This window comes from Gekko japonicus, unplaced genomic scaffold, assembly GCF_001447785.1.
Source record: "Gekko japonicus isolate JY-2015 unplaced genomic scaffold, Gekko_japonicus_V1.1 scaffold1238, whole genome shotgun sequence".
NCBI classification, from domain to species: domain Eukaryota; kingdom Metazoa; phylum Chordata; class Lepidosauria; order Squamata; family Gekkonidae; genus Gekko; species Gekko japonicus.
The window spans coordinates 90,315-118,179 of NW_015163639.1; the positions used below are offsets into that span (position 1 = coordinate 90,315).

At 45.1% G+C, this 27,865-nt stretch overlaps 1 protein-coding gene across 2 annotated transcripts; it reads left to right on the forward strand.

Moving 5' to 3' along the window:
- The first annotated feature begins 4,405 nt into the window (after positions 1-4,405).
- CENPA (centromere protein A) lies at positions 4,406-25,570 on the forward strand. Of its 2 annotated transcripts, none has more exons than XM_015407596.1 (5): positions 4,406-4,504; positions 13,990-14,143; positions 16,296-16,399; positions 21,908-21,985; positions 25,362-25,570. In XM_015407596.1, exons 2-5 carry the CDS (start codon positions 13,999-14,001, stop codon positions 25,494-25,496), a joined length of 462 nt encoding a protein of 153 aa, XP_015263082.1. In that variant the 5' UTR covers positions 4,406-4,504; positions 13,990-13,998; the 3' UTR covers positions 25,497-25,570. The 2 variants fall into 2 exon arrangements, with proteins under 2 accessions (XP_015263082.1, XP_015263083.1); XM_015407597.1 differs by having other exon boundaries at positions 13,994-14,143.
- Positions 25,571-27,865: the final 2,295 nt, after the last annotated feature.

Sequence of the window (27,865 nt, forward strand, 5' to 3'; positions counted from 1 at the left end):
TAATGGAAGTCCTGAAAAAGAATGTGTGTCACCCGGCTGAAGGCCTGATGCGAGGAAATCTTGCAGGCCTCGGCTGACAACTCAGGGCAGAGGTGTGGGTCATGACAGGAAAGGCTCAGTACGAGAGGGCCGCCATTTTAGCCACTGCCAGCAAAGACACATTCAATAAGCTTTCCTGGAACAATGTTGGTCTGTTGAAGAAAACCAAGCGGAATTCCAGTGGTACCTTAAAAACTAATAACCAGGGGTTTTTTTTCCTTTTCCTTATAAAAAAGAGGTGCTGGAACTCTCAAGAAGGAAATGAAGTTTTCAATCTGTATACTGAAAACTCATGAACTTTTAAACATTTTAAAAATAATTTTGTTGAAGAGGTTCCGGAACTCTGTTCCGGTGTGTTGCCCCAGAAAAAAAGCCCTGCTAATAACATTTATTCCAGTATTAATGTGTATGAGACAAAGTTCTCTTCTTCAGATACAATGAAAGAAAGTCATTTACCTCATTACAGGAATTACAGGAGGCCAGCAGGAAAGTGGGAGGGGTTGAGGAGACAGAGGCCTAGTTACAATTCCCCACAGAGAGAATTTCACCTCATTATCCTAGGTCCCTCTCTGCTCAACTTATTGTTCTATCTGAAGATGTGACCTCTGTCTCATGAAAATGCATACTGGAAGAAGAGTAGGTTTTATGCCCCGTTTTTCTCTACCCTAAGGAGTCTCAAAGCAGCCTTCCCCGCAACAGTCACTTTGTGAGGTAAATGGGGCTGAGAAAGTCGCAAGAGAACTGTACTTCATCTGGAGGAGCAGGCTTCATCTGGAGAAGAAGTAGGGAATCAAACCTTGCTCTTCAGATTAGGTAAAGGTAAAGGTTCCCTGGCTCGAAAGCCAGTCGAATCCGACTCTAGGGTTGCGCTGCTCATCTCCGTTTCAAAGCCGAAGAGCCAGCGCTGCCCGAAGACATTTCCGTGGTCATGTGGCCGGCATGACTAAACGCCAAGGCGCACGGAACGCTGTTACCTTCCCACCGAAGTGGTCCCTATTTATCTACTTGCGATTCCTTGCTTTCGAACTGCTAGGTTGGCAGGAGCTGGAACTAGAGATGGGAGCTCACTCCATCATGCGGCACACTCAGGTCTCGAACTGCTGACCTTCCACAGCCTGCACCACACTAGTATTTAAAGTGTTAGTCTTTAAAGGTGCCATTTAAAGTGTTAGTCTTTAAAGGTGCCATCGGATTTCAGTTTTGTTCTCTGGGAATGAGCCTGTCTTGCACCAGGGCTCCTAGCAGGAGTTGTGGCTGTTCAGAAAAGCGGACCTTGCATTGTGAAGGCCTTTTGAGGAAAGCAGCAGACCTTTGGAACGGACCCAGAGCTTGTCAGAAGCTAGTGTTGCTGCCTTCCAAACACGTGTTACATGATGGATGAACTTGATCTCACTAAAAGTCAGGCAGCTAGCTTTTACTGGAACTTGGCCATTCAGAGATTGAAAGGTAAGCACTGGTATCGTGAAGTAAGACTGGACCTTTTCCTTTTATAAGTACCCAAGGGTACATTTTTATTGATTTTTCCCATTATAAACTACAAACATACATAGCAACAGGCAAACACCTACCTACAACTAACAAACACAAAACATACAGCGAGAGGCTTATATTTCATATTCTATCTTCGATTAACTATTTGTTAATTTTCTATCCCCTTATCTATCTTACTGGTTTTCCCTTTTCTGTGTTCTCAAATTTCCACAAATCAAGTTAGTACGCTTATGTTATACCAGTCATAAAATCTCTTCCAAGTGTTCTGAAAAGTCCATTCAGTTCCAGCTCTCATCTCTAATGTCAGTTTATCATTCTCAGCCATTTCAGTTTATTCACAAATTCTTGTTTCATTGGAGTCTCCGTTGTTTTCCAGTATTTAGCATATAAAATTCTTGCAGCTGTCGAAAAGTGAACAATCAAATACCTGTCTGTTTTATCAAAATCTTTCGGAAATATATTCAGTAACAGTGTCTCTGGAGTAAAAGGAACATTAGATCTTATTATTTTTTGCATTATTTCATGTACCCATTTCCAGAATCTTTTTGTTATATCACATAACCACCACATATGATAAAAAGAACCAATCTTATTCTTACATTTCCAACATTTGTCTGAATAATTAACATTTTGTTTAGCTAATCTATATGGTGTAATATACCATCTATAAAACATTTTATACATATTCTCTTTATAGGATACTGCATTAGTCAGTTTAACATTTTTCAGCCAAATCTGCTCCCATTCCTCTAGATTAATATTACAACCAATGTTCTGGGTCCATGCAATTATATTTTTTTTCACAATTTCATCTATCATCACATCATCTAGTAAGATCTTATATAATTTCTTTATCACTTTACTTTCTGCAGTTAATATAGTTTCTTCCAACTTAGTTATTTTATTATTAAATCCTAGCTTCTTGTCCTTCAGGTATATTGATTCCAATTGTGCTTTTCTCCACCAGGATATCTGTTCTGGTAATTTAAGGTTATCTTTTTTATCCAAAATGTCCTGGTATCTTAACGGCTCTTCTCCTTCATAAACATTAGGTAAAGTAAATGCCTCTAAAGGTATTATCAGTCTCGATCTTTTAGTATAAAAGTTTTTATGTATAGAGTCCCAGACCTTTAGTAATGCCGCTCTCAACCAGTGCTGCTTAATATACTTTTGGGAGCCTAAGTAAGACTGGATCTTAATTGGCAGTCATGCCAGCCCTGAAGGAATGCAGCCTTGCTTTTCTGTTCTAGTCAGCAACCAAAAGAATTCAAGACAAAAAGGACAACTGTCCCCCCACACACAAACACACATGGGAAACCTATCACGTTCAACTCTCTCAGGCAAGGAGTGAGTTCTGGCTCATGAAAACTGCTTTATTATTTTTATTATTAACTTTATACCCTGCCTTTCTCCCCAGTGGGGACCCAAGGCACCTCACATTGTTCCCCTCTCTTCCATTTTATTCTCACAACTCTGTGAGGTAGGCTAGGCTGAGTGTGTGACTGGCCTAAGGTCACCTGTGGCAGAAGTGGGGATTGGAACCTGGGTCTCTTAGACCCTAGTTTAACCACTACGCCAGCTGGCTCGCACTCATGCTGTAATATGTTTTGGTGCCACCATTCTGGTTTTTTGGAATCTCTTAAAAACTGCTGGAATCTCTTTAAAACTGCTTCTGTTCCTGGGGTGTGTTTGCGTGAAAAGAGCCCATTGCTTACATGCAAGGGAGTGAAGAGCTCTTTGGCCTGTGTTTTAGTCTGGTGATGGCTTGGGCAGAATCAATAGTGCTTGTCCTCCGCTCTTTCCAAAACTCAATGGGCTCTGTTAAAAACTACTTGACAACATAGTGTGGTAAGGATTAAGAAGAGGAGGAGGAGATTGGATTTATACCCTGCCCTTCACTCGGAGTCTCAGAGCAGTTTACAAACTCCTTCCCCTCCCCACAATAGACACCCTGTGAGGTAGGTGGGGCGGAGAGAGCTCTTTCGAGAACTACCCTTTCAAGGACAGCTCTTGTCAGAATTATGGCTTGCCCAAGGTCATCCAACAGGTGCAAGTGGAGTGGGGAATCAAACCCAGTTCTCCCAGATTAGAGTCCGTGCACTTCACCACTACACCAAACTGGCTCTCAGTTTGGTGTAGTGATTAATATGGGGCACACAGCACTTTGTATCCAGCCTGAAGTTCTGGTGCTCTAGGTTCGAATCCCTGCTGTGTCAGGATGTAACTGCATAGGACAGGTCAAGATCTGAATTAGTGAGAGGTGACTCACTGAGGCTCATCACACCCTGCCACAGATTCTGTTAGTCTTGAAGGTGCTCCTGGACTCTTGCTCTTTTCTTCTGCTTAGGATTGCACTGTAAACCGGCTCAGGATTTCTGTTTGTCTTGATATTGGCTAACAGTCCTAGGTGGATAAGGTCGCCTCTGCATTTGTCTTACACCCAGGGCCATCCCACAGAGCCCAGACTTAGCCCCAGGGGACGACTACAGCACTTGCAACCCTGCCCCGCGCATGAACAAGCTCACCCGACCGAGCCCTCCCACCACCCCCTATAGATCCATCTATAGGGGGTGGTGGCCCTCCCCGTCTTTTTGCAAACCCTGTTGAGGAATAGCAGTAAACAGCAAACACAAAAGCCTAGCATTCCATCGCCGCGTTATGATTGGCTCCCGCTCCTTCAAGCGAGCCAATCCAGCCCTCCCTTTGAAAGGAAGCCGTTCCGAGAGGAGCCTGGGCGGCGCTCACGACCGCCTACAGTTAAGCCATTCGCAGCAGCGACCCGAGTTCTCGTTGTAAGGCGCGTTTTCATTGGCCGCTTCGTTCTAAGGGGCGCTTCCTACTTCCCTCCCCCATGTATTTCCTTTAGTGGATCGCAGCAGGATAAATCGGCGACCGAGCACAGAGGCGGGCTCTGCAATGTGGCGCGTAATCCGAATTTAGCGAGGCGGCGGAGACGCCGGGCTCGCTGCAGAAGGTGAGGCGCGCTGAGCATTGTCATGTCAGAACCGCGTCGGGCGGCGCGGTGGAGAAGCCCCCCCCCCCCTTCTGTTCTGTCCCAAACTCGTTCTGAGCCGGGCCGGGCTAAGAGCGAAGCGGGTCTCCTCCCATTGGCTGCTGTGGTTCCACTCACGGCTGTGACGTCGCCGAGCTGTTCGGAGCACGATGATGCCTTTCCTGACGCAGGAGGAGTAGCCTCTTCCCCCGCCCCCTTGCCAAGGCACGTGATCCGAACAGGGGCTTTTAATTGGGGAACGAATATAGAGGGTTTTAAGGAAATATGCAATATGCTTCGATCTTTAAAATGCCACTTTAAAACTTTGCATGGAATCGGTTTTTTGTTAAATTCATGCACACACTTGTGCATACAATATGTGTGTGTATGAATCAATACTTTTAAAAAATGTCAGTGGGATATTGTATATCATACAAATATTCGCATGCGTGTGTAAAATTTCCTGATGGGTAGCTGTGTTCGTCTGTTGTAGCAAAATAAAACAGGAGTCCAGAGGCAGTTTGTTGGGATATTGCAAATGTCACACTTCAGTCAAGAAAGAGTTAGCCTGTTTATGTAAGCTAACTCTTAGCTAGTTAGCTTAGGACCAGTTAGGTGTTAGGCAATGTTCCCTCTAAGCTTTGGAAACTTGTGAGCAAAAATTCTACTTTGTGAGCTCCTGGCATTAAAGTTGTGAGCGAGAGATTTGACTGCTGCAGAAATTAGTTTGCCTCTGGAGCCCCTCCTTCCTGAGCGAAGACAAAAATGTGTGAGCCGGAGGCGAAAAAACTGTGAGCTAGCTCACACTAACTCAGCTTAGAGGGAACACTGGTGTTAGGCACATATTTCTGCCAGAGAAAAGTTGAGATTGGGAACTGCTGTTGGTGGATCAATAGTTTGGAAGATACTACATGGTAATCTTCACATACACAAGGGATAGAGCTTTGGGGAAACTTTCCTTTTTTATATATATATATATATTTATTTTCTGAAACAACTACAAGAAAATAGGGAAAGGGAACTATACACTACAGGAGAAAGTAAAAAATAACACTAAAAACCCAAGAGGTGGTGATCATATAATGGTTACAATACCATGCTAATAATAAAAAATAAAAAGATATTTGGTTACATTAAATGTGATCATTAAAACAGTTTAGATGATTCAAGTCCAGGACTACTGACTTCTTAAAGAACAATACTAAAGAACGCTTATATATTAATAAAGAACAAACAAATTCAGACTTCAGAAAAAATTAGCATTTCATCTTTTGTATTTTCTTTCCCTCAAACGATATCCTTGCTTGGGGGCTGCTGCCACACATTCCGAGTCTGATTCTTCTCCAGTAAGTGTTTCATTTTCACTTCCCTCATGACTCTCCTCTTCTTCCCCTGTTGGTCTGAGTTGTTGCTGCAAGAATGCATTGGCTTTCATAACAGAGTCAATTTTTCCCCTTTTATCTTTGAATTTGAATAGTATGCATTCAGGTAAGATCCATTTGTAGGGGATGTTATTCTTTTGTAGAAACAAAGCCAAGTCTCTGTATTTTTTCCTCTTCTTTCGTATTTCAAAGGGAATGTCTTTCAAAACTCTTATCTCCTTGCTGTCAATTTTAAGAGTAGTTCCATTTATTGCTTTTAGTATCTGGTCTCACTTGTCTTCAGGAGAATCTAACCACCACCTCACTGGGCAGATTCTTCTTCTTTATGAATTCTGAATATGACATATAGATCACATCCATCTCGCTTTGAAGAACATCCGCTTTTAAATCTGCAACCGGTCTCAAGGCATCAATCATAATCTGCTTTAGATTCTCCCCTTTAGTCTCAGGTACCCCCTGAAATCTCAGAATAAAGCTTGCCTTTTCCATTTGTAGCTGTAAAAGCTGGGCTTCATCCGAGTTTCTCTTCTTTTCCATCTTCTGCATTTGTTTTTTACAGTTTTTGATCTTGGCATCCACTTCTTTAAGGTTCTCAGCTGTTTGCTCTGTTTTTTTTAATGTTCTCACTTAGTTGCAGTTGCTGTGCAGCAAAATTTCCGTTGAGCGTCCTCATTTGCTCCAGCAGGGGTCACAAATAATAATAAATAAAGCATCCATTAGCATCTTAGAGAAGTCTATAGTTACATCCAATGCTCCCTCTAAGCTGTGGAGTCTTGTGAACAGAAATCCTACTTTGTGAGTGACTGGCATTAAAGTTGTGAGCCAGCGATTTGGCTACTGCATAAATTAGTTTGCTCTGGAGCCATCCTTCCTGAGCTGAGGCAAAAATGTGTGAGCCGGAGGCTAAAAGACTGTGAGCTAGCTCACACTAACTCAGCTTAGAGGGAACACTGGTTACATCTGGTTGCGTGACCGCACTCGCTGGGCTGGCACATCCTGAAGAAGGTTTAGGTTTCAGATGCTTATCTTTCTCCATCTTTTTCAGCGACATCTTTGAGGATGTTTACATTCAAAGTAAAGTTGCCAAAAGTCTCTAAAGTCTGCAAACCGCCTAGGAATCTCTTGTAAGTTTCTTAATATAGTCTTTTTTCGCTTTAAGTTCCGTCCCCCTTCTGCTTAATGTCCGTTTTTATTTTAATGGGGGAGGTTCCTCCCCCCCCCCCCGCTTACTTTAAGGGGGATTTTCAGCCAGTTCTCTGGTTTTTGCTTCAACCAAAGTCACTTTTAATGTAGTTCAAGTAGATCATGCCATTTATTGTTTAAAACGCTCGACCTCCACATGGTTGTCCCGGTGTGCGTCTCTGAGTCCAGTACTGGAACACAGCGGCAAGACCGTCGGGGCATTGGAGTGCCTCAATCCACCGGCAGCGTGCCGGGGGAGAGGCGATCCTCGGCGCCCCATGGCTAGGAACCCTTCACAAGGGCTCCAGGGGGGCGCGTACAATTACACCCCCTCTCCTCCGCCAGTTCACGGATCACGGAGCTCCCAAGAGGCACGTCCACCATTAGATCGCCAAAACCGGAAGTTGGGAACTTTCCTTTCCCAAACTCCCACCCACTCACACCTCTCTTAGACCTGTGATACATTGATGACATTTTTATTGTCTAGATACATGGTAAAGAAGCCCTGGACATTTTCCACCAGGCATTCAACTGGTCCAGATCATGGGAGGTCTATTCTGCTATGGTCAGGCTTCACCTGGAGTACTGTGTCCAGTTTTGGGCACCACATCTTAGAAAGGATGTTGACAAGCTCAAGCGTGTCCAGAAGAGGGCAACCAGGATGGTGATAGGGTTGAAATCCAAGTCTTATGACGAAAGGCTGAAAGAGTTGGGTCTGTTTCGCCTGGGAAAGAGAAGGCTTAGAGGGGACAGGATTGCAGTCTTCAAGTATCTGAAGGGCTGTCATGTAGAAGATGGAGCAGATCTATTCTCTCTTGCTCCGGATTGCAAGATTAGGTCTAATGGGTGGAGATTACAATGGAGTCATTACCGGCTAAATATCAGGAGAAACTTCCTATCTGTAAGAGTGGTTGAGCAGTGGAACAGACTGCCTCGGGAAATGGTGGATGCTCCTTCGCTGGACGTTTTCAAGTGGAGGCTGGGCGACTATCTTTCGGGTCTTAAATGGGCCACTGCACTCAAACTTGGTTCTTACATCTGTTGGTAACACCTTTATTATCTGTATGCCAATTTGCTGCTTTTTACATGTCCTACCAAATGTGGTACTCCAATCTTAGCTGTATTTACTTATGCATCTTCTTGACTCTTTCTGGCAACTAACAGCAAATTAACATGTGTATAGCTGCTGCTCATACAGGACGTAGAACCTTTGCTGTCCTGAAGTTTGTCTTTATACAAAGGATTTGTGGACTTTACTTGAGTTTTCCGTTTTTGTCAAGTACTTTTGGATCCTAGCTCTTTAAGAATATATAAGGGTTTGTTGAACTTTAACGAAGATTTAGAACTGTTTGAATTGTTTTGCACAATATAATCTTTCTGATTTTGTTCGTTATTCATCCACGGAGTGTCTTTATATTGATACACTCTCCTCCCGGGAGCTCTCATTTTGATATACAACCACCTGGAGGTTGGCAACCCTTCTCACACAGCTCCATTTGCCATAGATAATGCAGACCAGGGGTCATTTCCTGCAGGAGCGCACAGGAGCGAAGCTCCGGCAGTAAAGAGCCCAGGGGGCGGGCACATGCAACAAGCCCCACCCCCTGCTCCCAGCAGCCCAGTCAGAGCAAGAAGCATCCAGGTAAGTGGCAGAGCTCCCCCCAGCCCCCCGGTCCAAAACAGTCCAGTGGCACCTTTAAGACCAAGTTTTATTCAGGTACAAGCTCTCCCTCCTCTGTGAGGACAGATCTGCATGTTCCCCCCCCCAATAGCTAGCAATCCAAAACAGTCCACTTCCGGTGATGTCAGTGGGTGTGGCATATGCGAATAAGTTATGCTAATTAGTTATGCTAATGAGCCCCCGCACCTCTTTTTCTACGAAATGACCCCTGATGCAGACTATAAATCCTTTAAGACAGAGTGATGTTAGCTGTATCTTTGTGTAAACTACCTCTCATGTACCACTGCAGCTCACTTTTAGATGGTAGCCATGTTGGTCTGAAGCCGAAGCGCTAGATTTGAGTCCCGGAGCACCTCAGTGACCAGTGAAATTTCCAGGGCATGAGATCTGCTGAACATAAGAACATAAAAGAAGCCAATGTTGGATCAGGCCAATGGCCCATCTAGTCCAACACTCTGTCACACAGTGGCCAAAAATACCAGGTGTCATCAGGAGGTCCAGCAGTGGGGCCAGGACACTAGAAGCCCTCCCACTGTTGCCCCCACCGCAAACACCAAGAAGACAGAGCATCACTTGCCCCAGACTGAGAACCCCTATCTATACCTTGTGGCTAATAGCCACTGATGGACCTCTGCTCCATATGCTTATCTAATTCCCTCTTGAAGCCGTCCATGCTTGTAGCCGCCGCCACCTCCTGTGGCAGTGAACGCCATGTGTTCAGAATCCCATGCTGAAGGGAGTTTTGACTCTCAAAAGCTTATACCCTGAGAATCTTGTTCGTCTCTACCTGGTTCTATGGAACTTGACTCTAGGTCATTTGCAGTTCAGTATTCCTGTAATAACAGGTGCGGTTAGAGAAGAAGAAGAAGAGATTGGATTTATCCCCCTGCCCTTCACTACACAAAAGTCTCTCAGAGTGTTTTATAATCTCCTTGGGTTGGATAATTAAAATTCACTGTTGAAATAGTCAGTATATTTTGTGACAATATATTATTTTTGGCAAGGTGTCAAACAGTGGCAAGCAGTCAGCCCAGCACGAGACATGCAAATCATGGGATAGCAAGTCACCCAGTGGTTGCTGGTGTGCTTGGCCCTGAAGAGTCTTCCTTCAAAGGCCAAAAGACCTCTGGAAAAGACCCTGCCCCATCCCCCTGCCTATTACTGACAGAAACCAAGGCAGCAAAGCGGGCAATACTGTGCTGTTGCCTAGCAACTTCCATTGAGGGCATTTGTTTCTTAAAGCTACAGGCACTGCTATCATTTTGGAGGGTTTCAATCCCCCCATTTTGGTGTTTTGAGTGTTTTGTTGTTATTATTGTAGGTTTCAGATTTACCTGGAGCTTTTCTCAGGTTTGTAAAAAGATTTGTTTTGTTTGTCCATGACTCCAGTCTCTGGATTTAATCTACCACAGATGGAGCCATGTTGACAGTTAGATGGATCGATCTATGATGCCTGGTTCTGAGAAAATAGACAGAAAGAACTTTCCCTCTCTTGGGGCACCCAAGGAAATTGGTAGGCCGGAGATTCAGGACAGACACATGGAAGTACTTCTTTCTGCAACGGGTAGCTGACTACTGGAACTCATGGCTGCTGGTTGTAATTCTCACTGGCTCAAACGGATTTTAAAGAGGCTTGGAGAGGTTTATCAGTTTATAAGTCTATTGCTGATTAGCTTGAATGAGGCCTTCAGAGTTTGAGGCAGAATACCTCTGAATGTCAGAGGCCGGGGGAATCAGTCAGCAGGCCCGTGGGCTTCTCTGTGGCATCTGACTGGGGTCGCCAGCCTCATGGTGGGGCCTAGAGATCTCACATATTACAGCTTGTCTCCGGGTGACAGATCAATCTGCCTGGAGAAAATGGCTGCTTGGTAGGATGCCAGACTCCCCCGTTGGGGAGGGGGTCCCCTGCTGCCAGACCCCACCTCTCTGCTGTGGATCAGCAGATGGGAGAATTACCCCCCAAATGAGGGAGGAACAGTGGACATTTCCGCAATGTTTCTGTGTGACTTCAACATGGCCCGGAAGTGTTGTAGGCACATCGGGGACATCAGGTCGACACTCTGGTTTTTGCGCAATATCTCTATGGTAGAAGCTAATTCTACCATAGAGTTTTTGCCTCAAAACCAGAGTGTCGCCCCGACATGCCTACGTCACTTCTGGGTCACGTTGGAAGTCACGTGGGTGCATCGCTGAAACATGCAAAGAACCTCCTGGGTCCTGGTAAGCTCACCCCCACCCCACCCCCCGTCAGCTGCCTTAGCGACCTGGCAAACCTACTTGGGGGGGGGGGTGGACTCTGGGGCATTATGTGCTGCTGAGGTCCCTCCTCTCCCCAAACCCTGCCCTCGGAAGACTCCTCTCCCTCAAATCTCCAGGAATTTCACAACCCAGAGTTGGCAACACTAAATCTGACTGTCCACTATTGGAAAGTAACAGCAGCATGTCCTGTGGTTGCAATAGCACTATAACAACAATAGAATGAACAATCACAACATATACTTCTGATGGATTATATAATCAAAAGATAACAGTAGAATTTGAACAGAAGTTTTATCTCACATATAATGTTCTCAGAAACAAAGAAGCAGGGTTCTTCCTTCTGATACTCTTTATGTGTACATTCTTATTGTGTATCAGAGTCCATAAATAATAAATAGGCATCTTCCGTTTTTAAATGCTGACGGTTTTTCTAGATAATTTCCACGTTTCGAGTAGAAACCTTCTTCTAAGCAGATTCCATAATTCTAAAACTGTAGAGAGTATACAATAAATTATAGACAGTATCATGAAATCCAGTATAAAAAACCTCAGGGTGCCAAAGGTCACCGAGTACACACCAACCAACAATGTCAAAATTTATAAGCAAAACTCCCTAATTTCAAATCCACAGTATCAGTATTTATCTTAAGGTGAGGCAAGAGTTCACAAAATATATGTTGCCAGTGGCGCTGCCTTTTACTCTTGGGTAGCCCCAATAGCGGGGCACCCCACTTCTAACCAGATCAGAGACCCACAAAACTCAGGCCAAGGAAGGCACTCTTGGTTCTGAAACACAGAGCTAGCCACAGCTCTGAAAAAGGGGTCTCCATTTTCAGGTGACAGGCAACCTCAGAGGAAGCCTCCAGTCTTCCCTCTCCACCCAGCAGAGATTATTGCTTATGGAATAACAATAAGTTCTAGCAGGTAAAGTATCTACATTTCTAAAGTCTATTTAATTCTTTGTCTGAATACTTGTCTTTTCTACTCTGTCCCTCAAGATACAGGGATAAACCAATCAAGCATTCAAATTATTAACAATCCTTCCTGACACTAATCAGGGATGTCTCCCACCTTTTGTTTACCCTGGCCAGGACCATTAGTGGTCAGATAATCCATTCAACTAGCCACCCAGCACCTGGCTTCAGTTGTTAAATCCAGACCCTGCCTCTCTGAAAGCTCATTGGTCACATCTAGGCCTTGCCCATCCTGATGCCACACACCCCTGGGACTCATCATTGGTCCAGGAAACCTATTGTTCTCACCTGAGACCAGCCCCCAGGACTGGCCATTGGCCTGCATTGTCTTCCATAGGGTATATCCCAGTGTAAACATGGCCTCAGACGGTGTGTTTTCTGCCATAATCCAAAATGGCAGTCCACCCCTGAACTCTCTGAGTTTAGGCCACAATCCATGAACCTCTGCACACCTGGACAGGTTGTATCACCCCTCTATAAGCTATCAATCACCTCTGCTTCCTTATAGTTCTATATTGTGTGTGTGAGTGTTTGAATATTGTTTGTATGCTTGAGGATGTTTAGTAAAGAAATCATTATTTTAGCCACCCAGTTTCTGTGTCTGTTCCTGGGTTCTTGGGAATTCTAACTCTGGTATACACAGGTCAGATCCTATAGATAAGCCAATTGCATATTAATAATTATAATTCCCCATCTTTATTAAATAATAGAGCAATTTGGCTAACATATATAAACGGGCTACAGCTCTGCAGTCTGAAGGCATCAGAAGTGTGTGTTGTGATTGTTCATTCTATTGTTGTTGTAGTGCTATTACAACCACAGGACATACTGTTGTTACTTTGTTGTGGTTGATATATTTGTCCACTATTGGCCACAGGATGCTGGACTAGATTGGTCAGTTCCAGCAGGGCTCCTTGCATGTTCTCCTGTATGGATGTGGCTTGACCCTCAGTCTTTCGATTCCCCCTTTATGACTGATTTGATATGTCTGGTTATTTACCCGCATTTATTTCTTTTGCTGGGATTGTAAACATGTGTCTGTAAGATGGCTCTGTTTTAATTGCGTGTCTCCAAACATGAAGTCATTGTACTCTGTTCGAAGTTTGTTTAAAAGTTGGTCTGGGAGTGGGATGGGGAAGACAGGGAACAGACCTTTTGGTAGGCAAGAAGTCCTATAACAGGGAATCGCAATAATTATTCACTGGATTTACATCTTTCAGCCCTGCCTGCTCTTGTATATAAATATAGTTGGAAAATGATCTGAATTAGGAGTCGTTATTCTATTTACTTTTTATACCTTATAGCCGCAGCAGTGTTATCAACACGTACCGATCCTTTCCCCCTTCTTCTCACCCATTCCTCCATTTTTATTGTATAAAGAGGCACTTTGGGAACGCAGACCTATTATATAGGCCGGTTTTGATTGGTTTTAAGTAGTCACTCGTTGTGTAGAAACAATGTATTGGCCAAAAATATGAATATTTGGGGGGGGGGAGTGGTTAAAAGGGAGGGGCTGTCAGTGTGGAGGTATGTCTAGAGTGCCATGCTGGGGGAGGCCTGTGTTCATATCTCCACTTGGATGTGAGGCTTATGGGGCACCGTCTCAGCCTGTCGTACCTCACAGGATTGTTGTGACAGAGTCACATGTGCTGTCTGCACTCCTTTGAAGGAAGGGCAGGATAAAAATGAAAGATAAATAAGGTTACTGTCTCCCCTTTGTTCTACCAGTCTGGTGTAATGGTTAGGAGTGCGGACTCTAATCTGTTTGATTCCCCGCTCCTCCACATGCAGCTGCTGGGTGACCTTGGGTAAGCCACAGTTCTTGCAGAGCTGTTCTCTCAAGAGCAGTTCTTTGAGAGCTCTCTCAGCCTCACCTACCTCACAGGGTGTCTGTTGTGGGGAGAGGAAAGGAAAGGAGATTGTAAGCCGCTCTGAGACTCCGAGTGAAGGGCGGGGTATAAGTTCCATCTCTTCTCTTCTTCTTCCTAGCCAGATACCATGCGTCACTCACGAGCAGGCCCGAGCCCCAGGAGAGGTTCCACCACTTCGCCTCGACGCCGCGGACCAACATCTCCACGGCGAGGACAACCACGGACATCTCCACGACAACGCCCCCGGGCGGCGCCTGCTGAAGGACGGCCAGGTAAACGCTACTGAATCCCAGCTTTGGAGGCCACGGCGAATTGATGAGAAAGGAACCGGTGACCTTTCATCGACTCGCCTGCCTCTTCTTAACAGCCCCCGGCTTTATCTATCATATCGTTATCCTGCCCACCCTCTAAGGAAACTCAGGGTGGTGTTGATGCTTTTCTCTCCCCCCCCCCCCCCCCCAGTCATTTTTTCCTCACAACAGCTCTTTGAGGTAGTTGAAAGGGTGTGTGTTACTGGCCACCCAGCAAGCTTCAGGGCTGAACAGGGATTTGAACCCGAGCCTCCCTGGCTAAAATCTTGTGTCAAGGGAAGTCTCCTAGAACAGCGGTGGGGTCAGAACTGGTACAACCCCGCAATAATTAGTTGATGTTGAACAAAAAGTTTGGGAATACGTACCCAGTAACATGGATAAAAGTGTTAGGGCTGTCCCTTAAAAAACACTTCAGGGTGGTGCTTGGGGAATTCGGATAATATGCCTGTGACTTTGATTAAAGAGACTCATGGTCGTAATTGGTCATCACAGAGGTTTCTCTGTCAGCATTTTTAGCTTCATCTGTCACAAACCAGGAGCGCAAACGATTGTCTTCTTGTCAGCAGGATGATTTGGCTTTGAAGCACACGCATGCCTTGGATCGTGGCCTAATGGATCCGAATGTTGAGTGGAGTCTGGGGCTAATTAGCAGCCCCTCTGTTTTTGTTGTGGCTCAGATAAACATTCCTCAAAAACACGGGCTCATCTTGGGAGGCGCCAGGATTTACAGAGAGCGGACTTTCCCACTGCTCCTGGGGAGTAGCCTTCGATTGAAGCGTTGCTCCTTAAAAAGGATATTATAGCTTTGGAAAAAGTGCAGAAAAGGGCAACTCGAATGATAAAAGGGTTGGAACACTTTCCCTATGAAGAAAGGTTAAAAGCACTTGGGGCTCTTTAGCTTGGAGAAAAGACGACTGAGGGGTGACATGATCGAGGTTTATAAGATTATGCATGGGAAAGAGCAGGTAGAGAAAGAGGTACTTTTCTCCCTTTCTCACAATACAAGAACTCGTGGGCACTCCATGAAACTGCAGAGCGGTCGGGTTAGAACGGATAAAAGGAAGTACTTCTTCACCCAAAGAGTGATTAACACATGGAATTCACTGCCACAGGAAGTGGTGGCGGCTACAAGCATGGACAGCTTCAAAAGGGAATTAGATAAGCATATGGAGCAGAGGTCCATCAGTGGCTATTAGCCACAAGGTATAGCTAGGGGCTCTGGGGCAAGTGATGCTCTGTCTTCTTGGTGCTTGGGGGGGGGGTCAACAGTGGGAGGGCTTCTAATGTCCTGGCCCCACTGCTGGACCTCCTGATGGCACTGGTATTTCTGGCCACTGTGTGACACAGAGTGTTGGACTGGATGGGCCTTTGGCCTGATCCAACATTGGCGTCTCTTATGTTCTTATGTTCTTAAACCACTTCTAGCTCCGTAGGGCCTACTCAGCCTGTGATGGGCTTGATCACTGTTACAATGGAAGGTCTGTGTTTTCACCTTTCCTCCAAGGAGCGATGTACAAACTTCTGTGATTTTCCTCACAACAACCCTGTGAGGTGGGTGGGTGAGAGTGCGCGACTGTCCGAGGTCATCCCTCTGACCTTTCAGGCGGAGCAGGGATTTGAACCCAGCCATCCCATCCAAGTATCAAACCTGACTAGCTTCTGAACTCTGGTGAGATTGTACATTTAGGGCTGATCTCCCGAATACATCAGGTGTTTCCAGTGACTCTTCGCCACTGGGTTTCTTCCCCTCAAAAATCCATTTTAGTCCACCTGGACCCGGATAGCCCAGACAAGCCCGATCTAGTCAGAGCTTGGAAGCTAAGCAGGGCCGACCCTGGCAAGTATTTGGATGGGAGACCTCTAAAGAGGACCAGGGCCGGGGAGACCAGAGGCAGACTATCAAGCCACTTCTCTGGACGTCCTCCATGCCCCAGTAGGAGTCGCCAGAGGTCGCCATGACTTCCAGGCATAGGCAGACACACACACACACACACACAAAATACAAGAAATACCTCCCCCAATCCATTTCATTCCCATCCCTAGCTCTTGGGCTAGCCAGGCTTCCTTTCTTAGAACTCACGTTGCATGTTCTGGCAATCCTCTTCCCACACAGTGCGGCGGCGAAGATACCGGCCCGGCCAGCGGGCCATGCTAGAGATCCGGAAGTACCAGAAGAGCACCAACCTGCTCATCCAGAAGCTGCCCTTTGCCCGTGTGGTGAGTCTGCAGCGAGAGTCCCCAGCCGTTTTGAGCCTGCGGAATTCTCACACAGGGTGGTGGGCGCAGCTACAAAATGGCTGCCGTGGGAGGCGGAGGCAGACATACACACACACACACAGGGGAAGGCCAAGTGCAGGAGGGTAAATTAAAAAAAAGTCTACTGGAAAAGAGGAGTGGGAGAGAATTAATTAAACTGACACTGTGGTGGGAGCTGCCGCTGAAATGTTTTTAAAACTGTGCACAGCCAATCAGATTTCCAGGGGCCAGGGAGATGCCCTGTTGGGCAAAAAGCCCCACCCGTTTTTTAAAAATGCCTGGCGGGTAGAGAAGAGAAGAGATTGGATTTATCCCCTCCCCTTCACTACCCGAAGGAGTCTCAGAACAGCTTACAATCTACTTTCCCTTCCCACAACAGACACCCTGTGAGGTGGGTGGGGCTGAGAGAGCGCTTTCGAGGACTGCTCCTGACAGAACAGCTCTGAGAGAACTTGTGACTGACCCAAGTTCACACCGGCAGCTGCATGTGGAGGAGTGGGGGATCAAACCCGGTTCTCCCAGATCAGAGTTCATGCTTCTAACCACTACACCAAACTGGCTCTCTACCAGGAGAGGTGCTGGCATGTGCCATGGTGCCAATGGGCACTCTGTTGGAGACACCTGGTCTACAGGTTGGCTGTGTGTATTGGAAGTGGGTTATTTTGGTGTGTGATCAGGCTGAGTGGCACTTTCAGGCTGTGCACTATATAATCCACTTTCCGCCTGTAGTCCACCTTTCTCACTGAAATATAGTCCATAAAATGGCTTGGGCCAAGAGCTTAAAAGGTGAATTTAGAGGAAGCCAGAGAGGAGGCAACGTGCAGATATTCTGGGACAGGGGTGGACGGGAAAGTCCCAGGGATCAAGGGTAGTGTAAGACAGAAACTCCGTCAAGGGTTGTGCTCCCCCAGCCCAATTTGAGAAAGCACACGGCAGTCTTGTAGAGGAGAATCAGATCTTGTACTTTATTGATCAACAAAGGAGGGAGGTGAAGATCCAATAAGGTTTTGGACCCCACAGCTCTCCCTAAGGTTACAATGGGAGACATAGGGTTTTATACCCCCTATGACAGAAATAAAACATAATTATTGGTTCCATCAAACATTGTCAAATTTCATCACCTATTTCCCATTGGGTTAAGACCTGGGGGGGGGGGTTGTTCCCAGGCAGAAGTTCTTCTTTTCCTAACAGAACAATACACTTTTCTTTTGGAACCTATGAAGCAGCAATGTTGTATCTATATAACTGATATGGTTACAGAGTTCTTACTGTTCTTCATTCTAGCTAGGGTAACTGACATCAGAAACATGCGCAGTTGTAGCTGGCCAGAACAAGCAAGGTCATGGGTAGCATAACTATCAGCATTTCAGCCTTCTTCCCAGCATGCATTCAAACAACAGTCACAAATGAACCAAAGTTAATACTTGAATACATTCATGATGTCAGAATCATATGCATTATGGAAGTGCTAAGCACACCTACTAAGTTAAACCTGTTAGGCAGTGGCAGAGTACAAAGTGGTTCATAAAATGTGCGTACAACAGTAGTGAGGGAGAAAGGGTAAAGTCCTTTGAGGAAACCAGAGACCTTCAGACAGAGAAGCAAAGATCCTGGGTAGGGTCGGGGAGTTGCAAGGCCATAGAATACTTTGTCCTGGGTTCAGCTGACGGGAAGCGAGTGTAGGATTTTAAAGGAAGGGCATCCCATGGCTGGGGAAATGAAAGGAGCTGATGATTTGGGCAGTGGATTGTTGGAGAGGGGGAGGGGCTGAGGCACCGTAAGTGGAAACCAGAGAAGAGAATGTTGCGTTTGTCCAGGTGAGGGACAACCAAGAGCTCTGTGGGTCAAACTGAACAGAAAGTAGTTTGAGACACAATCTAGGGGGCGTCAAGCTTCCCTCTACATAGGGGGCTTTTAGTACATGTAGCTGATTCGCACAGTCTTGATTTCTGCATATTGTGCAAATTTGGTCTCTCTCATGGTGTATCCACAAGGTGGTGCTCTCAGCCTGGTAGAAACCAGGCAGGGAGTTCTCCTTTCCACTTGAGAGAAGGATGTGAGTTTTTAAAGGAAAACTTCTTTTGAAAAGTGGTTCAGTAACCGAGTTAACTGTTTCAGCCTAAAGCTATCCCACGATAGTAGATTCAGGTGGGGAGCCATGCTTGTCTGAAGCAACAGAACAAAATCTGAATCCAGCAGCACCTTTGAGACCAACAAAGTTTTATTCAAGGGTATAAGCTTTCATGTGCACGCATACATCTTCAGATACATGAAGTTACCAGTCCATCCATATAGGTAGAGGGTGAGCAGCAAATCAGCATAGGCATAATAAAAGTTGTTTAACAGAATCCAGGACCAAACTGGAATAAAAAACCTTAGTTTATATGGTCACCATTTGTTTGGGTTTAATTCTGGGGGGGAAAACATAGTGAATGAAATAAATAGATCAGAATTGGAGATTGATGTGCAAGTGCACCCTTCTTAGTTGTGGAATGCTGAGAGTAATTAACTAAGACTCTGTTGTTACGCTCCATCCATCTCCTCTCAAGCATGGTAACGAACAACATCCTTTTCTTTTTGGGGGGGTGATTGGTTGTGCAGTGTTATGTCTCCTGCACAGCCAGTCACACACACCCTTAAAGAAAAGTGTGCTGTTAGTTACCTCCATGCTTGAGAGGAGACGGATGGAGCGTAACAACAGGGTTTCAGTTAATTACTTAATTAACATTTAGTGCTAGAGGCACAAAGCCTCCTCTGTGTGTGTGTGTGTGTGTGTGTCTGTGTCCAATTTTTCTCTTGTCTTTCCTCTAAACACAATTGGTTTAGCCTGAAAGTGGGACACTTTTACGACTGAATTAGAATTTGAATCCAAGACAACTCTTTTAAAAGCCTTTCACTGCCTGTTTCTTTCTTTATAAAAGTTTCTTTTCTCTGAGCTCTGGTCATCTGCATAACCCTATGGCTTTCCTTCCCTTAACTTGCTTATCCCTGCGGAGATGCCGGCAGATGAGATCAAACTTGGGTAAGCGCTGAACTCCCCCATTCGCCTTTACAAATATGATAACAATGAATTGATGCTTCCAACTTTGCAGGATACTGGCTACTTTTCTTGCAGATGTTTGCAAAATAATAAACATTAAAGCCGAAAGTTTGAACTGGCAAGCTAAACAGCGAAATTTAAATTGTGGATTAAACAAAATCAATGGCGGGGTTGAAATGAATGGACATAATCCCCAGTGCGGGTTTGAGAGACGTGCGGGTCTTGTGTCCAGCAGTTCTAGCCTCCTGAAGAGTGTGGAGCAGCGATACTCACCCAGTGGCTCCGGAGCCACCTGTGGCTCTTCTGAGCATCGTCCCCCAATGCAGAACCTGGCCCATGGTTCAGGAAACTGGGCAAAGCCCTTGTCCAGTGGCGACTGTGTTGGTGGTTGATTCCCTCCTTGAAATAGCACACTCTGTGACACGGTGGCCAAAAATACCAGGTGCCATCAGGAGGTCCAGTAGTGGGGCCAGGACACTAGAAGCCCTCCCACTGTTGCCCCCCCCCCCAAGCACCAAGAGTACAGAGTATCACTTGCCCCAGCCTGAGAACCCCTATCTATACCTTGTGGCTAATAGCCACTGATGGACCTCTGCTCCATATGCCTACCTAATTCCGTCTTGAAGCCGTCCATGCTTGCAGCCGCCGCCACCTACTGTGGCAGTGAATTCCATGTGTTAATCACTCTTTGGGTGAAGAAGTACTTCCTTTTATCTGTTCTAACCCAACTGCTCAGCAGTTTCATGGAGTGCCCACGAGTTCTTGTATTGTGAGAAAGGGAGAAAAGTACCTCTTTCGCTACCTGCTCTATCCCATACTACTGGCAATAGAGCCTGCGTCTCCCAGGAGCATAGTGGCTACGAGACTTGAGAGGGGAATCCTTCATCAGTCTACAGCAGGAGTCCTCAGCGTGGTGCCTGTGGGTGCCGGGGTGCCCGCCAACACCCTTTCTGGCGCCCGCCAAGTGTTTTTAAGGAGTGGGCGGAGCCCGGTGGCGCTTCTGCCCCGCAAGACTTCTGAGTGACGGTTGGAGATCTGATTGGCTGTGCAGGTTGTTTTGAATGTCGCTTTGGCAGCAGCTGCCCCCACAGCACAAGGAGCTGCACAAGTTAAGTGGCGGCAGCCATTTTGTGGCTGGCTCCGCCTCCTGTGGCAGCCATTTTGAGGCAGCTGTCTTGCTGCTGTGCCCATCGTGCCATGTCAGAATTCCAAATGTGCCCACAGGCTCAAAAATGGGATGGGAGACGGCCAAGGACTACCAGGGTCGTTACGCAGAGGCAGGCAATGGGAAGCCATCTCTGAGCAACTCTTGTCTTGTTAACCATATGGGGTTGCTGTACATCTGCTTAGACTTGACAGCAGTGTTCCCTCTAAGCTAAGTTAGTGTGAGCTAGCTCGCAGTTTTTTAGCCTCCGGGTCACACATTTTTGTCCTAGTTCAGGAAGGATGGCTCCAGAACAAACTAACTTGTGCAGGAGCCAAATCGCTCACTCACAACTTTAATGCCAGTAGCTCACAAAGTAGAATTTTTGCTCTCAAGACTCCACAGCTTAGAGGGAACATTGCTTGACAGCACTTAATAATTGTTATATTTTTGCCATATGTGGACTCCCCCATGGATTTTTTTCCTGTATGGGGGGGGGGATACTTATAGAGTGACAGAGTTGGAATTGGCCATCCAGTCCATCCCCCTGCTCAGTGCAGGATCAGCCTAGAGCATCCCTGACAAGTGTTTGTCCAGCCACTGCTTAAAGACTGCCAGTGAGGGGGAGCTTCCCACCTCCCGAGGCAGCTGGTTCCACTGTTGCACAACTCTTTGCGTAAAAAAAGGTTTTTCCTAATGTCTAGCCCGTACCTTCCCGCCCTTAATCTAAACCCATTCTTCCAAGTCCTCTCCTCGGCTGGTGACAGGAGCAGCTCCCTGCCCTCCTCTACGTGCCAGCCCTTCCATCATGTCCCCCCCTCAACCGCCTCTTCTCCTGACTGAACATTCCCCAGTCCCTCAGCCTTCCCTCACAGGGCTTGGTCTCCAGGACCCCGATCATCCTCGTCGCTCTCCTCTGTACCAGCTCCATTCCGTCCACATCCTTTCTGGAGTGAGGCCTCCAGAACTGCGCACAATACTCCAGGTGCGGCCTGACCAATGCAGTGTACAGCGGGACTAGGACGTCTTGCGATTTGGATGTCATGCCTCTGTTGACTTTGCCCGGCTGTTATAAGAATTACCAAGATGGTGTTGGGAGCCCTCCAAAGCGCTCCTCGTAAAGTCTCTAAGTGGCGTTTTGTGGGATGGGATGGATGTCTGTCTGTTGTAGTAACTTGTGTGGGTGGAGAGAAAACTGTCCCAAACGTGGCACTGGGCATGCCTGTGACCAGCCTGGTGGGCCCACCCGCCCTGTGGTTCTTACCTTTCTCTGCCTCTTTCCCAGGTGCGTGAGATCTGTCTGGACTACACTCGAGGAGTTGACATGCAGTGGCAGGCGATGGCTTTGCTTGCCTTGCAGGAGGTAAGCGTGGGGATGGGGAGGGACCAGGTCTGGGGTTGTATGTACTTGGGCCCAGCTTGACCCATTTGACATCTTTCCAATTGCTGACTGGGGGAGGGGAGGACTGTGAAGGGAACCGGTAGGCAGAGGTTATGGAGAAATACAGAATTAAAATAGAAGGAAAGAAAAATAGAATGAAAGCCAAGTTCTCCTCTTGAGCGGGGCAGGTTGCCTGTGGGCTTGGGCACATTCATTCCGCTTAGAGGATTCATAGTATTTTCTCTGCCGGAGACCTAGAGGAAAAAAATTCCCTTTCCCACCCATCCTGCTGTGTCTTTTTGTTTTTTAATAATCTATTTATTGAATTTTCATTATATAAGAGAGGAAAAAAGATAAATATGATTTACACATCACAATATTTACGATTAAGTACATTAATTAATTATACATTTCATCCCTATCTCATTCGTTATAATAATCCAAATTACCACGTATATCAAGTTTATCTAAGTTGCTCCATTAACAAGGTTTATAACATCTCATAATTAATTGCAGCAACATTCTTACACCTAAACCTTTCCCAAACTAGTTAAACTATTCCCATGGAGCTATTCTATTCCTTTAAATTATTTAAGATCTTATTTCCCATTTTTCTGCTCTTAAAACCAGTTAATTAGAAATCTTTACCTTCCCAAGAAAAAACATGACTTATTGGCCTTTCTTATTCCATAACAATTCAGTCATTATTCCCGACTTAGTCTTTTATTTATGTAATTATAATTAATTATCCTTACATTAAGAGGCCCAGTTGTAGACAAACCACATTTCTTATTCTTGCCATTATATCACCGGTACAGAAAAACATTCATAGAATATTTCTGATCAGGAACTTATTTGCAAAGACACTCTATTTAACTAATCGACTCATGTCTTATTCCTGGTTATTTTAATTATAAAAGACATCTATATAGAGACATTCTGTAATCCAATTAAATTGTCCTATTATTTTATTTTTGTTAATAATTGTAATGTCAGTGAAAGGTTTTATTCCAAAACATGCAAAACACTATACAGAGAGTGGGGGGGGGGAATCAAAAAGGGGTCCAACTAAACAATATAACTCACCCCCATGAAGCTAAACCTCTCTCACCTTACTCACTTATGTGCTAACTATCTTTTTCTTTCCTCCTTTCCCTTTCTTTCTACAACACCATTAAAGCTCTTTCCTTTTTTTCCCCCTTCAAAAAACCATATATACCCAAAAGAGAGACAAAGATTCTATTAACAGCAAACATATCTTTTTTTCTTCCTTCTTCCCCATCTTTCAGTAGTCTCCTTTTTCCTTTCAACCTCTTTTTAAGTGATTTGCATTTTTGTATTCAGAAAATTTAAGGTCCGAATCAATTCTTCCATGTTTCAAACAGGCAATTCTCAGTCTTTTGTTCATTTTGCGTTTCTCTACACCATTCTTTTCTCCTCTTTTACGTTTTTTTTCCTTTTTCTTTTTTCTTCTTGCTGCTTCTGCTGAATAACCTTCTGTGATGACCCCTTAACTGGGGAGGTCTGGGTTTACTTTAAAATGTTCTTTCTGTTTTGTTTTACTCTATATATCCGGCTGCCACCAGGAAATTTTAAAAGGATTTCCAAACCTTTATGCTTTCGCTATTTCTGGGTAGGAGGAAATTTTAAAAGGATTTCCAAACCTTTATGCTTTCTCTATTTCTGGGTAGGAATGTCGAGGGTTTTAGGCATTCACGAGGGTCTATGTGGTCCTGGGAAGTATTTCTTTCAGAGTGGGTAATTTTAAATAAAAGAGGATTTATTGAAGTAATTCACAAATAAAAGATTAACTCATTGTAACCAGGAAGGCTTAAATACTGAACACATGCTTGGTGTATAACACTCTTTTCTCTTTTACTGACAGGGATCTGGGCATGTCACTTTGTAACAATATTTTCCTTAGGCCATATACGTTAACTGTTTCTTATACATTCAACTTCAGCTTATAACTGTTTCAACACAGACGGCTTCTCTCACAGACTTCAGAACTTAACAGCCCCCACAGGGAAGCTTATCCTTCTCTCTCATACATAACTTAACTCCCTTTCAACTGTCTTTTTCAACTGTCCAAACTCTAACAGTCACTCCTGATAGACATTCAAATCATCCACACAGCATCCATTCCAAAACCCCTCCCCCTATCTGTCACTCACCAATCATATCACTTGCCTGAGTCCAGCACTCTAGATTATCATCACAGCCATGCAAACCAAACTTTTAAAGCCACACACACACAGTTAAACATGAAATCATTACACCTTCCAAATTATTTTTTTTCCAATACAAAGTCTTCTGTTTCATTTAAGCCACATCCTGGAGCTTCCTTGTTTTCCAGCGTCTCTTTTCCTATAGTTATCAACTGATTATCAAACAGCTCTCTCTCCTCCTCTTGGGGATCGTTGGAGTCCTCATCAAAACTCTGAATAAGTTGAACGTGCTCTCCGATTTCTCCCTTATTTTGAATTACACTTCTTGGGCTTTCGATCAGGTTTTTGCAGGCATCCTTTACTGCCTGTGTAATTTCCTTTTGCAAAAAAGCCCGAAATTGCTCCCAAGTAAGGGTACCCACCAGTGTCTCTGGTGACTTGAGTGTGGGGGGAGGTTGCCTTTGCACATGGCCCGTTGGCCCCCAAAGAAGGAAGCAGCAGGTTAGCTTTTTATATTTTCTGGTGTGGTTCAAACCCTGTGCACAGGTGATGGTTTTAATATGAAAGGATATCCTCTCTTATATGACTTCTATTACAATAAACTGTTATGTTAAAATGTGTTAAAATTATATGCAACATTTCTATGAGGTTATTCATGTTTTATTGTAGAATAGATAAGCTTGATAAGATAGGATAAAAATGATAATATGTCATGAGAAAATGGTAAAATAAGTCAAGTAGGTTGTTATACTTGCTTTTTAAGCTACCATCTCGTATATTCATTGTATCTACAAGTGTATTTTAATCAAGGATTGTCCTTAATATCTGCAAAATTGCCCTCTGTATTGTGTTTTTGTAATCATGCCTTTTATTCCTTCTCCTCTATTCCTTTTCTTTATTCTATATTCCCTTAAAAAGTTAAAGTAAAATTTATTTAAAAAACCACCATGTGCACAGAAAACTAAACTGAGAAAGCCTGGCTTAATTCTCTTGCTGAGGGAATATCCTGTTGCACTTCCCCCCCCCCCTCAAGTGGTTCTGTGAGAGAGACAAATTCGCCTCAAGGTTTCCACGTGTACCTTCAGCTCTATGAAGTGACAGCTTTCCCCCACATTGCGGTACTTGCATGGGGCACTGCATTTTCCGTCTGTTATCAGCCCACCTGTCTTCATTTTCCTCTCCTTTCATAGGCTGCTGAAGCATTTCTTGTACACCTGATGGAGGATGCCTACATCTGTGCCATTCACGCCAAACGGGTCACCCTCTACCCCAAGGATATACAGCTGGCTCGGCGGATTCGTGGCATTCAGGAAGGATTGGGTTAGAGCCCCTTCTCCTTCCCCTTGGTTGGAGGATCTGTCTCCCGAGACTGAAAGTTGAGAAATCACCCTGGTGGGGGGGGGAAGCTGTTTCTGAGGAGAAGTCCCTAATTTGGGCTTAACGCTTTCTTCGGGACAGAGGACTAAATTGTTCCACTTGGTAATCGAGGTCATATTGGAGGGCCTGATCCAGCCCGGAGTTCAGCCGCAGTATTTTAAATAGAAGTGTTTTTATCTTTCCTGCTTCTTTTGTAAAAAAAAAAAAGTGCTTAAGACTTTGCTGGGTCATGCTCATGGTGTTTTCAAACTATTTTGACTGTTTCTATAAGAGATTTTTATATTGGCGCTTGGCATATCCCCATATTCTGCTCTGTCTCCTCTCTGCAGGCACACAAACGTTAAAATCGTCCTTTTGTTCATTTCTAACCTTTCCATTCCTACCTTCATATTTTTTACCTCATAAATGAGACAATAACGGGTAAGAAGTGGTTGACACTCTCCAGGTTTGGGGTGTGTGTGTGAGAGGGTGTGAATTCTTTATCGAAGCCTGATCCTTGCCTGAAGATGGAGGGATACAGATCCAGCCGGAAATGTAGCCAGGGAAGCCTCTGTGGTGATAAAGTGACCTGAAAACCCCCTCACTCAAGCTCCTTCCTAAAGGCCACGTTGATTCCTGAGAGAGAGGACTCCTGGGTGGAACAAGATGAACATGGAATGGGATGACGATGAAGGAGCTGTTTCAATCTAATTTTATTATGCAGAATGTTGAATAAAGTAGGTTTTATTATCTTTATGTCTCGTCTGTCCTTGCTGGGTGTGGGTGGATGGCAGCGTGTGCTTGATTTGACTGGCTCTGTGAGATTCTAATCCCATAGTCCAGAGGACTATCAGAATCTCTGCCCTGTAGTCCCTGCATGTGGGAACGGCGAATCTCTGAGAGGCATGCCCGGAGTTCTATGTTCCCACAGGGAGATTAGACAGTAGTGTGCAGTTACATCTGCTGAGTCAACTGATAGAAGTAACTTGGCTATAGTTGGGTAAAAGATACAGTGAGCTGTGGGCAAAGACCATTCTGTAAAGAACATACTGTGATCCTAGTTTAGAGTCCTCTGCTTGTAGCTTTTTCAATATACAGGGCAAGGGGGAGGGAAAAGAAAAAGCCTTAATAAAGCGCTGCTGGGCCAGTCTGGATAAGACAGCTGGATCAGAGAGCTTCGGCAGATCTGTGTGTCGTGTCGTTTATTTGAACCCTCGAACCTTCACCTGCATGCCAGCTGTGGTCATCGGGTGGCCATCTGTTGGCTATCCCACCACATAGGGTGGCCCGACTAGCATTGACCAGAGCCTGGGCCTTTTCCATCATGGCTCCAGCTCTGTGGAATGGGCTCCCTGAAGAAGAAGATGATATTGGACTTATACCCCGACCTTCACTACCCAAAGGTGTCTCAGAGCGGCTTACAAATTCCTTTCCCTTCCCCTTCCCCACAACAGACACCCTGTGAGGTAGGTGGGGCTGAGAGAGCTCTGACAGAAACTGCTCTTTTTTCAAGAACAGCTCTTATCAGAACCACAGCTTGCCCAAGGTCATCTAGCCAGGTGCAAGTGGAGGAGTGGGGAATCAAACCCAGTTCTCCCAGATTAGAGTCCGCACACTTAACCACTACACCAAAGAGATGAGGGGAGCCCTTCCCCCTCCTTGGAGATCTTTAATTGTGTTGCAAGGCCTGCCTATTTTTCCTGGACTTTTAAGGAGGTTTGAATGGTGGATCTTTTCACTGCCGGAGGGGAGAGAGATTTGGGATTTGCTATTTTACTTTTGGTTCTAACTGTAAATGTTTTTGACTATTATAAGCGGCCTTGAACCATAAGGAAAGGTTGGGTAGAACTATTTTAATGCATTAATTTATTCTTTCATTGAGCCACAAAACAACATCTGTTGAAGAACCCCTGAGTGCCTGCCCTGGAAGCAGTGATGTATAGAGACACCGTCTTTAGGGTTCTTTCCTTCAGTTATCGCTGCAAGCGTTTTCATTCCACTCATTTTTGTCAATGGCACTCCCAATGCATTTCTTACAACACTTACACATTGTATGCCAAAAATCTGACAGGGAATTAGAGATGAGGGAATAAAAAAACAAACACCAGCATGAAAACTCTTAGGTTTGATTTGCACATGGGAGAAACAAACCTGAAAGAATTCATCACCGCCACCCCTCAAGTTAAACAGCAGGGAAGGAAAAACTCCCCCAATGTCTCAGGGAATTCTGTGGCAAGTTCTAGTATACACACATGATGTTCACATGTGACCCTTGCCAAATGTTAGACTTCAAACCAATCCTGCTTCCCTTTTTAATGTATCCTGGAATAAGCAATCC